The sequence below is a fragment of the Bidens hawaiensis genome, unplaced genomic scaffold (assembly GCF_021521415.1).
Source record: "Bidens hawaiensis isolate Kalapana, Puna unplaced genomic scaffold, B.hawaiensis_p1.1 tig00021362_1, whole genome shotgun sequence".
NCBI classification, from domain to species: domain Eukaryota; kingdom Viridiplantae; phylum Streptophyta; class Magnoliopsida; order Asterales; family Asteraceae; genus Bidens; species Bidens hawaiensis.
The window spans coordinates 393346-406708 of NW_027493313.1; the positions used below are offsets into that span (position 1 = coordinate 393346).

At 33.6% G+C, this 13363-nt stretch overlaps 1 protein-coding gene across 1 annotated transcript; it reads right to left on the minus strand.

Annotated features, from left to right (window-relative positions):
• Positions 1-6798: 6798 nt before the first annotated feature.
• Positions 6799-10129, minus strand: LOC143563333 (putative amino acid permease 7). The gene is made up of 6 exons (XM_077050898.1): positions 9891-10129; positions 8955-9048; positions 8653-8867; positions 7645-7778; positions 7336-7563; positions 6799-7197 (listed from the first exon to the last, which is right to left on the minus strand). The coding sequence occupies exons 1-6, from the start codon at positions 10066-10068 to the stop codon at positions 6805-6807; spliced, it is 1242 nt and encodes a 413-aa protein (XP_076907013.1). The 5' UTR covers positions 10069-10129; the 3' UTR covers positions 6799-6804.
• Positions 10130-13363: the final 3234 nt, after the last annotated feature.

The window sequence follows — 13363 nt, forward strand, 5'->3', positions numbered from 1 at the left end:
TGGACGAAAAATAATAATTTTTAGCTTCCACTTGGTCACCATCTATCCTTACTACTCCCCCAAGGAGTTGGTAGTTTGATGCACTGATGATAAGTAGAGGCTACAACCTTCATTTCATGTAGCCATGGCCTGCCAAGAATAACATTGCAACAAGACAAATTATCAATAACACAAAATTTTTGGTAGGAGTTTAACCCTTCAATGTATATTGGGAGTTTGATGTCCCCTATTGTTTTCTTTGTTTCGCCACTGAAGCCAACTAGCATGGATGTTCGCGGGATGATCTCCGAGTCAGGGATATTCATCTTCTGGAGTACATCGTGTTGAATGATGTTGACTAAACTTCCACCATCTACTAGGATCCTGCGCACATAATGGTTAGCAATAAATAAAGTTGCAATAAAACCGTCGTGATGAGGATCTTGGATGCTTGTTTTATCCTCTTCATCAAAGAACATTCTTTTATCAGTCATCAAGGTAGTGGATATGACAGATTTCTCCCCGTTCTTCAGCTTCATCTCTTTATCATGTCTCTTGGCCGAAGAGAAGGAAGTTCCACATATATTCGAGCCACTAGAGATGAAATTGATGACTTGAGCATCTGGTGGGGATGGAGTTGCTTTCTGTGGGACATCTTCAGGATCCTGGATCCCAATAGCTACTTGAAATGACCCTTGCGTAGGAGGTATCCGATTCCCTCCTTAAACCAATACAATCATCGATCTGATGGCCAAAATCCTCATGGAATGCATACCATTTGGATTTTTCTTTGAAGGGTGTTGTTTTCTCGTTTTTCCGAGGCCACCTTGCTTTCTCTCCAAGATCCTTCATGGCACAAACCAAACCATGAGTATCTACAGAGAAGCAATACTCAGCAATACTTGGATAATCTTCATTGTCATCATCGCCTTCTTCGACTGCTCGGACATTTTGATTGTTGAATTTGGAACAATGCTTCGAGTTGTTGTTCCTGAATGAGGATCCTTGTTTCTTGTCAGGAGATTCTTGCTTTTTTGGAGCCCCGAACCGTTCTTGGATCCTCTTGTCATCCTCTAGCCTTACAAATGTGAGTGCCATTTCCTGACTTCATCTAAAGTCCTGCAAGGATTCATCGAGCCCCTATGTAGCCCCATCTTGAAAGCTTCCACAGCCGTAGCCATATCAATATTAGGGATCTCTAGGGCCTCCCTGCCAAACCTTGTAACAAAATCCCTTATGGATTCATTATAAGGCTGGACAACTCTGTATAAGTCACTAGTTAACTTTTCAAATTTCCTACTACAAGAAAACTGGTTGTTGAACAAGTTAACTAAATGTGAAAAAGAAGTAACATAAAATGGAGGAAGACATAGTAGCCATTTAAGTGCAGATCATGTTAGTGTGGATCCAAAACCCTTGCATAGACAAGTTTCCTTGAGTTTTTCAGGGATTGGATTGATCTCCATCCATTCCCTATGCTGAGCCAGATGCTCTTCCGGATCAGTTGTTCCATCATACACCTTCATGTTGGGGGTCTGAAATCATTTTGGGATTTCAGCATCACAAATAGGTGGAGCAAATCTGGATAACTTATGGCTCCCTTCTGGTATTTTAGGGATCGGTCAGACCACCCCTGGTAGACTGGATATCATATCCTTAAGCTTCTGCAGTTCCTTAGCCATAGCCTGGTTGATACCTGCATCCTGCATGGAACCAAGATTAGCATATAAGGATATAGAATTATATATGTTACCTCTCTGTTGAGTGAATGTTGGCATCCTAGAAGAATAGCTGAGGTAAGAAGCGTCTGCCACGGTAGTTGGTCCACGGGAGGAAATAGTCTGCATGGGGATAATGTCTCCTTCATGGACTTCTGAGGATCTTTGATGCTGAAGTCCTGAGGATCCTTGATTCTGGAGGAAGGATCCTTGAGGCTGGGAGTTGTAGGATCCTTGATTATACAACCCGGAGGATCCTGGATGAAGAATTGAGGATCCTTGAGCTTATAGACCCATGAACCCCGGATTAAGGATAGATGGTCCTTGTTGGAAAACTGAGGATCCCTGAGCTTCTTGACCCATGGACCCCAGGTGAAGGATAGATGATTCTTAAGTAAGTTGAGCCAAGGATCCTGGACTGGTAAAATCCAACATCCTAGGCATCAGAGGAGTCTGATCCTCTGTTGGTCTCTTAGTCCTCTTGAGGTCTTCTATCTCACGAAGGATCCTCTGGTTAGTCTTGTTTTGTTGCTCCATATATGCTTTAACCTGCGAAAACATAGCTGAAACATCATTGTTAGAATTAACCACCGAAGTGGTAGTGGTGGTTTTCGAGATCTGGAAGACTGGTAGTTGTGTCTTGTTTCCAGCAGCAGTAGTCCTAGGTGCTCCTGTTAATGGAAGAGGCATCGATGGTAAAATTCTTGATGGGTGAGAAACTGATGAAGGTACGGTTGATGAAGCAGAATATTGTTGAGAGGCCATTGATGGTGGTATTGATTGAAAATGTTGATTATTGATAGGGTATTTTCTGGATTATAATACCAATTGCCCCACGGTGGGCGCCAAATTGTTTTGGTCAAAAATCAACTAAGGATAATATAACCAAATTCGTTAGGTGAGGTTTAGTGCTAAGTTGATTATAACGATTATGATTTGGTTGCTAACACAAACACAAGGATTTATACGAGGAAAAGCCCTTGATCTTTAGAGGATCGCCGACATAAAAACCTTGGGTGATGACAATTGTCTATCACCACTATATTAATATCAAAAAATGAGAATACAAGGTTTGGAGAATATGATCAGTATTACAACGAAAGCTATGTGTGTGTTGCTTAGAGAGAGATCTCAATGTATCGGTATGTGCGAAGTGATAAGAATATGCCCTAGCTAATCATAAACTCGGTTATAAATTAAAAAAGATAAATAACAACTAGTCCTATTTTCTCGCCATTCTTCCACTAGCCACTCCCACTCTTTGACCACGTGTTGAAAGAGTCTTGTAGCGAAAGATTAGGCAGACCATGTCCTATAGACATTATATCTATCAATCACAACACCATTCAAACACAATCATTAGTAAACAAATAATACTGAGGATCCTTGATCCTTCGTAACCTGGAATATATCTCAAGGATAAATGATCCAGAACTCACACAAGGATAGAGGATCCTCAGCATAAAGTCTATGCCCTAACAATTATAGTGATTATAAAAAAAAGAATATCATATGAAAAAGTTACAGGCGTTTTAAACTGATGGAGAATTAACATGTGACTTGCATGTGGATTGATAAAATATGTACTATTACTTTTATACCTTTTTTTCATTTGGACCTCACTTGACACATGTCAATTAGTTATAGTTCTCACACTTCTCATTTTTGTTGGCATTTGTAGGATAGCTTAACTTTATTTAAAATAAGATAGTGATTTACATATTTAAAATCCAGATGTGTAATTCTTAAGAAAGTGATACCCGATAAGAGATTATCTAAGGGTCATGCTAGGGACACCCAAGCAAAATTAAAAACACCCAACTTATCCGTCGGGGATAGGTCTATCCGCCAGGATATGCCTCAAAAGTCGTTCTTATTTGTCTTATTTTTTTTTGTCTTTTTGTTGTCTTTTGTGTTTTTATTTTGTTTGTTTTGCTTTTGTATTAGTAATTTTAAAAAAAAATGCATTTTTTTAATATTTTTCGTTTTCAACAATTGGTTATACTTAATTGGCTCGATTTTAAAATTGCAACGAAACAACATAAATAAAATGATATTTATATATACCAATTATTAAATCTGCAGAAAATGATGATGAAATTACTCACTTAGAAGAAGTGACGTTGATGATGAAAGACTTAGAGTAATCCTCAAATAAGCGAGCCCGGCGATTCGGTTTGACGTGCGTATCATAGATTGAAAGATATTGAGTTAATATTGAGTCTTGTAGATGGAATATAAATGGTATAATAGTTCATAAGTTAAGACTAGGTTTTCGGGATTTTAAGTTAGATTTTACATAAAGTGGTTAAATAAAGTAAGTATAAAATGATACGAGATTTACATGAAACCGAGTCTTTGGTGTTTAGTTTTACCCAACCTTTGTTAAATTTTACATAGGGGAGTTGGTTTAGTGTAAGTGTGCGCGATTCCTCTAACGTAAGCATCAAGATTTGACTTTTAAAGATTTGTTCATTTTAGGTGGTTCGAACTTGATAAAGTACTAAATTCAAACCCAACTTACCATAATATTTAAATATATGAATTACTTCAACAAAATCAATAGCTTAAACAAGTTTGAGAATTTTTATTAATTAAAGTCCCAAACTCGGGTTTAAGCGAGTGTAAATCGGCCCGATCTTGGTATTAAACCAAGTTTGGTTCCAGTACACCATAAACTTAGAAATATAAATAATATAAAATGATACATAAGTTAATAAGGTTAGAAAATATTTTTGATGATTTGAACAGTGACTAGCTCGTTAAAACGAGAAGTTCGACTTTTACTCGGTTTTTACCCAAACTTGGTTTAAAGTTGAAAAATATTTAAAAGTGTATTAAAAAAAATACTAATACAAAAGCAAAACAAACAAAATAAAAAAAATAAAAAAGAAAAGACAACAAAAAGACAAAAACAAAAAAAATTAAAATAACAAATAAGACCCCGACTTTTAAGGCATATCCATGACGGAAAGACCTATCCCCAACAGATAGGTTGGGTGTTTTGAAAAAACTTCGGATGTCTCTAGCAAACCCCTTATCAAACACATGTCGGTATAAGTAACGGCGTACCTACCTTTGGATGATAAGGTGTGAGCGTGTGACTGTATCCCATAATTTTTTATTTATTTTAATTTAGCATATATGCATGTGAATCCAGATCGGACCCCTCAATAATTTTATCTCCAACCATATGAAATTTTGAAACCCATCCTATGAAATATAACCCTGACCCTCAAAAAAAAGTTTATTTTATTTTTAATATATTATATGAATATAATTTTATAAACATATTATAAACTGATTAACAAATATGTCCATTTTAAATCAAACTAATTAACCACTAAATCCAAATACCTAATAATTATTTTATACAATTAAGACCAAACACCATTTAACTCACCATTTTTAATTTTTTTTTTTTTTTTTGAAATAAAACTTGAGGTCAATTATTAAAATAAGGGATCCAATTACAATAAAGAGGCAGGTAAGCGGGCAACAAGCTGCGCCGCCACCCCCCTTTTGAATGGCAAAACCGATCCTACTGAAAACAAAGTTATCGTTCTTCGGTGTCGATGAGTTACTGTGCACGACCCGCTGAACTCATTTTAGAAACGCAGCAGCATCGGGGGCAAGAGACCCAAATGTGTCAAAAGCAAAAGGAATGAAGGCGTGTTGATTCTCTACACACGCCTTCTCGTGCTTAGCAATTTTTCCTGCTTCTGCCTTTAGCACAGCATGCCTAGCAACAAACCCGGTGTCCCTAAGCCCGACAAGAGGGGACACCCCAGTAAGGTCCACACAAGCATCCTTCCCCCCGCCCATCCAAACACAAGAATATTCGCTGGTCGGAGAGTAGACCTTCCTTCACGTGGAAATGAGAGATTAACATTTTTTACTAACAGCCACACACACATAAGTCCATTTTTCAAACAAAAAATTCGGTTACAACGGCCTGTTGTAGAGTAGGCGTGAGTGGGTTCTTGCTCAACACAAACCGAAAATCCGGTCTTTTGGGTTTTAAAAACTGTTCGGAAATATTTATTTGCAATAAAAAAACAATTGGTTCTGTCTTAATACTGATTCAATTATTTTTTATATTTATTGGTTGATTTGATTTTGTAATTTAAAAAATATGAATGTGATGGAACGATTTCTCAAAATAAAGTTGAACCGAAAAATTTGATTTAATCTTTTTATTGCATGACCCGATTTGACTATAACAATGGTATAAACTTTAGTCAATATTAATGTTTTGATAATGAATCTAATGTGGCATGAAAAAATATTAGTTCATTATTGATGTTATGTCACATACATGTGCGTTAACACTTTGATTGATCGTCATTACTCACAATTAGTATGTATGAACACTTAATAAAGACTACACACTCAAGATCTATGGTGGAATTATCAAGTTATAACCCACAAAGTGTTACATGAAGATCTTTACCTCAACATTGAAGATGAAGAAATCTTATAATTAATCCATTAAAGATTAATAAAACAACTTAATAAAAGTAAGTTGTTTTTTATAAACTCGGAGAAAATTTATAAAAAAATATATTAAACAATTTATTTTAAATATGAATTAGTTGAAAATCAAATAATACTTTTTTAAATAATATTTGAAAAAATCATTCTTCTTTGAGAAAATCTTTCACTTAAACCCTGCATTAATGACTTAACCATCATCAAAATGGCAAGTCAAAACTCTTAGAAGGAAAGGTTTGAAGCATCAAATGAACAAACCAAATAACCCATTAAATAAAATACTTGAGTTTAGCTATAAGGATAACTAGGAAATGATAGGGACACTCCCACATATGAAGAACCAACAAATGAAGATGAAAAACAAGATAAAGACTTCACATGATGTCCATAATGAAAAGAAGTTCAAGACTGAAATCAAATCACCAAAGTTTGAAATATCCATTTGAGCCACTCGATTTTTCATTCATCCTTGCATTTAATATTTCCAACATACACCTAAAATGATATGTTTTTAAATACACAATATTTATAACTATTTTTCTGCATAATAAATAATTAAGGATGGAATCAATCAATAAAATTAAGGAAAAAATTGTACAACTATGATCAAGAATTAGCCAAATCTTTTGGCAATAAGCCCTTGAAGGGAACCAACCAAGGTAAAAACTGTTACAACCAAGCAAAAAGTGCTATACAAACGAAGTACAATCCATTTGCTAGTCCAAGGTACAACCTTCTTATGCACAAAGTACATTTCAACAGGGAAGTATATGGTCAAAGGCCAAAAGAAGATTGAGCCCATGAACGCGAGGACCTCATTGAAGTAAGGGAATAACATCCCAACTGCCATTGTCAAAACCACATATGCTGTTCTAAAACATAACCGAAGCGGATTTAATCTAAACTCGGACACCTTAAAATTCGAAATGTCCCTCGTCAATATGCCTTCGGGGTGCTTTTCTGTATACCATCTTTCCACAAGTGCAAACAAAGTCTGACTGTATATCTGTATTAGAAACACAATTAAGTAATCATAATCATATACTTAGTTTAAACATAATTACTTTATAAATACATGACTTGAAAACGCAATGTCAAACACCCGTTTATATTAACTGACTAATATGCTAAGGTCATGTGATACCTGATACCCTCCAACTAAGTGGAGAACAATGCATGCATTACCAAAGTCAACGAGCCAATACGGTTCATAAAACCCGAACCCGGTCAACAGATTCCCAGGAGTCTTATCTCCAAAGGCAGCATATCCAGAAGCACCACAACACAAGTAAAAGGAAGCAGTTATAAATACTGCAATAGTGGAAGTCTTGTTCATGGTCACTTTTTGAGATGGAGGTGACTTTAAAGTACTCTACATGTTACAAAAATAACATAATTGTTTAGGGAAACTAATTTTGGAGGTGTTAGAGCAGATTAAAAGTTAACTTTGTACCTGTATTTCAAGAAGGATTAACGAAAATGAATTCGAAAACGCAACGTCTCCAATAGCTTGAGCAACCAACCATACCTTTTGAGTCGGATTTGTAGTTGAGATTCCATTGATGCTACCTTTAATCTCCCCTTGTTCTGTAATCCCATATTCAACAAGCAAACTGAAGCAAGTCGCCAATCTCACATTTATACGGTTCGGTTTTGCCAGGCTGGCGGTTTAACTGTCTGTTTGGAACTTGGAACCAGCCATATAAACCAAACCGAACCGGCCCTTTTACCCTTTTTCATATTTAGAATATGCAGTTATGACTTATGTATATGTATTGTATTCATGAAACATCTTTGTTATTTTTAGATACTGAACACCAATTAGCAATTTTGAAAAAATAAATCAGTTCAAATTGCCAAAACCAAATCGCTAAAAACTGGCTGTTTTAGTTTTTCGGTTCCCAAAACCGGTGGGCATGGTCAGGTTTGAGTCGGTTTTGGGATCAAACCAAAACTTCGATTTTTGAAAACCGTTTGTTTCAGTTTTTTCAGCTTTTCCAGCTATCGATTCACGTTCGATTTTTTTCAGTTTTACCATATGGGCTTAAGATGTTTAGGCAAAAATATGGCCCAAAATAATGAATTTGGGCCTACATCTTATAGTTAAATAATGGTTAATCAATTATTTGGGCTTAAAATATTTAGGTTATGCTATTTGTTTAAATTATTAATAATTACTTTTATTTGAAAATGAAAAATAAAAATCCATAAATTCGGTTGGGGTTTCTCGTTATTCATTACATGCAAAACCAAAACCGAACCTAAAATTTGGTTTTTACCAAAACATAAAACCAAACCACTGGTTTTTGTTTGGGTTTGGTTTTTTCAGTTTCATGCACATTCATACCGTAGTTAGCAGTTTGGTCCAGAATTTTTGCCATAACTAGTTAAACTGTGAACGCCTACTTTGTGGTACAGCAGCAAGATCAAAGATCAGTATTTTGAATATAGATATTATTACCTATTACTTGGGCTAATCCGAGTCCTATTCCGATAAAGGAATAGGTGAATGACATAATTGCAGCAATAATCGAGAGCCATTTCGTGTGAAAAATGTTGGGTATTTGAGAAGCTACTGTTTGAATGATTCCAAACATAAGCATATAATACCAATTCTCAAATTCACAAGCAGCATCATGCCCTTCTTTGTGGTAACAATTTGATTGCCTAATTGTTCTGTAATCCAGACAAATATTTCAAAGTTTTTAGAGTTGCTAACACAATATTCAGACAGAAATTATTAGAATAGGTTAGAATATATACCTCATGCAGATTGCTGATGTGATTACATATACAACAGCTGTTTTGAACAAACTGAAATACACCAAGCATCCACATACCATTCCATTTTTATATCCTGAAATCAAATCACAGAAGAAAATTTAATCCAGACGCAGAGCGAAAGCACAAAATAAACAGTACACGAATGTCCCTTTTATAGAATTTTCTATATTTGACTGACATTGCCAAATTTTCAAAATATAAACCGTACTAATTAATAAATACTAAAACTAAGGACTTAAATAAACGTGTAAATTAATGATATGAAACGAGGCGTGGATGGGAGCTACTACGAAGAAGTTCTGGGAGTTACAAAGGAAGCTTCGAGCTCATATTGGATTTACGCATTTTAGACTAAAACTGAAATAAATGGATTAGCTAAAACTTATAGGAAGTATCCAATAAACCACCTATGGGCTCTGCAACTCCACTTGTAGCCCAAATTATACTAATTTTATATTGGCCCCCTTTCTGTCCTGTCCAATTTAGAGGTGCACAAATTGGTTGTTAGGCCACATCTCTATCTCATTGGATAGAGGTACGGTGTGCCTACATCCCACTCTCCCCAGACCCTACTTATAGCTTTGCTATTGGTGGGACTCCACTGGGTATGATTGATCATTGATCTTGAAATTGGTTCTTAGGTCCAAACTGGTTCAGTTTGGAACTGGTCTGGTCTGGGTCAAAAAAAGTCAAAAACTGTTTTATGCCTAAACTGGTTCAGTTTGAAACTAGTTTATAAGGGGAAAAGGATCGGTCCATTCATAACCAGTTTCATTGAGTTGTCAAAGCGATTACAACCCCGTTCTTTTGGCCAACTCTAGTCAAACTAGGAGTCCACTAACTCTTTAATAAAGTAAAATTATGGAAGCTTATTGATTAGCATCAAGTAAGATAATAACACTGACAAAAGCTGACCTAAAAAGTTGTTCACAGCCTGCAAAAAGGAGTGGCTTATGGTGGTGGTGCCACTGCTTGGGTTTGTATGAAGCTGGATGTTGCTGATGAGAAACGCAGACACGAGCGCAAAGAACGCAATGGTTACAACACACAATGGTCCGGCAATCCATCCGAGCTGAGCGAAGCTCCAAGGCATTGATAAAACACCTGATCCGATCACTCCGGCTATAAAATGTGCTAGTGCTGTCCATACAGTTCCTTCATCAACAACACCGAGTTAAATGATTAAAAACAGTAAAACTCAGCATCAGGAATGAATTGGAAGTAAAATAAAGTCATGAACAACTTATCCTAATCAGATCAAATATTAATTTGGTTTTGATTTAGTAATGTACGTTTGATTTGTAATGATAAATAGAGAGTGAAGAAGAGCAGACCTGTAAGGTTAGGAATATGATGTGAGCTCTGCAACAATGGCTGCGGTTCTTCTTCTTCTTCATCATAGTTTGCTCCAGCCATTAGTCAACGACACCAACTTCTGCTTTATCAGCATCCACTCATCCAGGGGAAAAAAAATATTAAACGTTTAAGTTGTTAAAATACAACATCCGGGCCTCCTGCTTTTATTACATTCATTTTGTTTTCTTCGATTTATATTTGTGTTACATATAATCTCATTGGAGATATTTTAATGTTTTTTTCACGTTACCATAAAATCCTACGTGTTATTCTCATGTTGTTCCTCATTCTCTAGAGCCACAACATTGTTTGATTTTTAAATTAAGGTTTTTTATGCATTTAACCCGAATTCGTGGGTAGTCTCACCAAACTCATATATTATAACATCTCATTTATTTGTGAAACTATTTCATAATAAAACAATAATTTTCGCGTGTCATGGGTTTCACCAAACCCGGGTAACCCTTAAATGGCCTATAAAATCTCATTTATATGTTAAATAATTCCTTAATCATCAAAGAATAACATCTCATTTAATGGTAAACACTTTCATCATCAAACCCAAATTTTATTTATCTCCTTTACATGTTCCCCGTTGATGGTTTATCAACTTTATCGTCGGTGTTAACTTTCGATACTACCCACCATCATCAACCGCTCCTTTTTCATTAGACAAATATTTGTTTTATGTTTTTTCATTTAAAAAATCAACATGCCCGTGTTCGTTTATGTTTGTTCGTTAAAAATCTAAAAAACTTACACATCTCAATTAAAAAAACTCAAAACACAAAAAATATAGTGAACGTAACAAACTAATATATATTGCATTAAATTAAAACAAGACTACGTTAAAAAAATAAAATAAATCATCATAAAATAGCTAAACGAAAAAACAAAAACTTAAATAAACCCCCGTAACATGGGATGATCAAACTAGTATATAATATACATAAACGAAACCTTCTTACATTCTCTCAAGCTACCAAATTGCTTTATTTGTAAATGGAGGTTTCTTATGCATTTGACTTAAATTCACAAATATGGGTTTCACCAAACCAGATAGCCCTTTAACGGGTTATAACATCTCATTAAATTAAAAATTAATCTCACCAAATATTTGATATTAAAATCCTATAAAATAGGGATATACTAAAACTTAGTATCCGATTTTTTTTTTTAAAAAAATATTATTTATAATTAAGAGACAATTTTATAGTAACAAAATAAGCGAGTCTGTGTCTCACCAAACCCAAATAGCTTTTAAACCGGGTTATAACATCTCATTTATTTGTGAAACCCTTTCATCATCAAATCCGAAGTATATTATTAACTTCTTTACATAACAAAATTTAAAATCAATAAATATTATAAACGAATAATGTATAACAACCCATAATACGGAGGATAAAAGCTAGTAAGTAAATAAATGATAAAATTCTTCATGAAATATCTATAATATATATAAACGAAACTATAAAAATCATATGTGTCGCGATGTGGTTGCTCCCATTTTTTTGGAGTCACCAGATTTGCTTGATTTTTAAATGAAGACTTCTCATGCATTTAACCCGAATTCACATGTATGGGTCTAATCAAACCCAAATATTTCTTAAACGGGTTATAACATCTCATTAAATTAAAAACTAACATCACCAAATATTTGATATAAAAATCCTATAAAGTAGGGATATACTAAAAATTAATGTCTGATTTATTTAAAAAAGATATATACTATTTATAGTTAAAAACCAATTTTATAGTAAAAAAATAAATGGGTCTTGGGTCTCATCAAACCCATATAGATTTTAAACCGGGTTATAACATTTCATTTATTAGTAAAATAATTTATCAATAAAACAAAAGGATATTACTGACTTTCATACAATAAAAAAATAAAAATTCAAAAAATAAATAAATATTAGATACAAATAATATAAAACACCCCCATAATACGGTGGATAAACACTAATATATATATATATATATATATATATATATATATATATATAAACGAAACATTTAAAAGCTCTCTGGTTGTTCCCAACTGTTTTCTCAAGCCACCAGATTGCTTTATTTGTAAATAAATGTTTCCCATGCATTTGACTCGAATTCCCGGTTTGGGTCTCACCAAACGCAGATAGCCTTAAATGGGTTATAACGTCTGATTAAATTAAAAGTTAATCTCACCAAATATTTGATATAAAAATTTTATAAAGTAGAGACATACTAAAATTAATATATGTTTTTTTTAAAATATTATTTATAAGTAAAACAATTTTATAGTAAAAAAAAGTGGGTTATGGGTCTCACCAAATCTAGATAGCTTTTAAACCGTCATCAAATCTTAAGAATATTATTAATTTTTTTACATTAAATAAAATTAAAATCCTAAAAAATATATAAATATTGGAAACAAATAATGTAAAACAACTCGATTTTTTTTTAAAAAAAGATATTATTCATACTTAAGAAACTATTTTATAGTAAAAAAATTAAAAAAAAAAAACGGTCCATGAGTATCATCAAACCCTAATAACTTTTAAACAGGTTATAATATCTCATTTATTTGTGAAATTCTTTTATTATTAAACCTTAAGTATATTATTAATAATCTTACACTAAGTGGAATTAAAATCTATAAAATATATAATTATTAAAACAAATAATATAAAATAAGCCTCCGTAATACGGAGGATAAAAACTATATTATATATACATAATTACAAATTTAAAAGTTATAAATAAAAAAAAATAAAAAGAATGCTAATATGTCATGTTCAACACTTTAATTCATAAACTAACCGATTGTTTATGCATTAGCATGACATATTTGAAAGTTATGAAAAAATAAAATAAAAAATGCTAATATGTCATTATCATAAACTAACGTCACAATATCTTTCCTTTTCTTATTATTTTTATTTTTATATGCATATTTTCTAGAAGAAAAAAAATCTAATCACGCAACTGATTGTTTAGGCAATAAACCCTATTGATATATTTGGACTACTAACTTACCTTGTAATGGTCGT

What these genes read in the sequence shown, in the direction of transcription:
- LOC143563333 (XM_077050898.1), bottom strand. Translation starts at nt 10,068, where the DNA reads ATGCCTTGGAGCTTCGCTCAGCTCGGATGGATTGCCGGACCATTGTGT. An exon ending in ACATCAGCAATCTGCATGAG is followed by an intron (nt 8,868 to 8,954) that starts GTATATATTCTA and finishes TCTGGATTACAG; the next exon opens with AACAATTAGGCAATCAAATT. An exon ending in TAATCCTTCTTGAAATACAG is followed by an intron (nt 7,564 to 7,644) that starts GTACAAAGTTAA and finishes TGTAACATGTAG; the next exon opens with AGTACTTTAAAGTCACCTCC.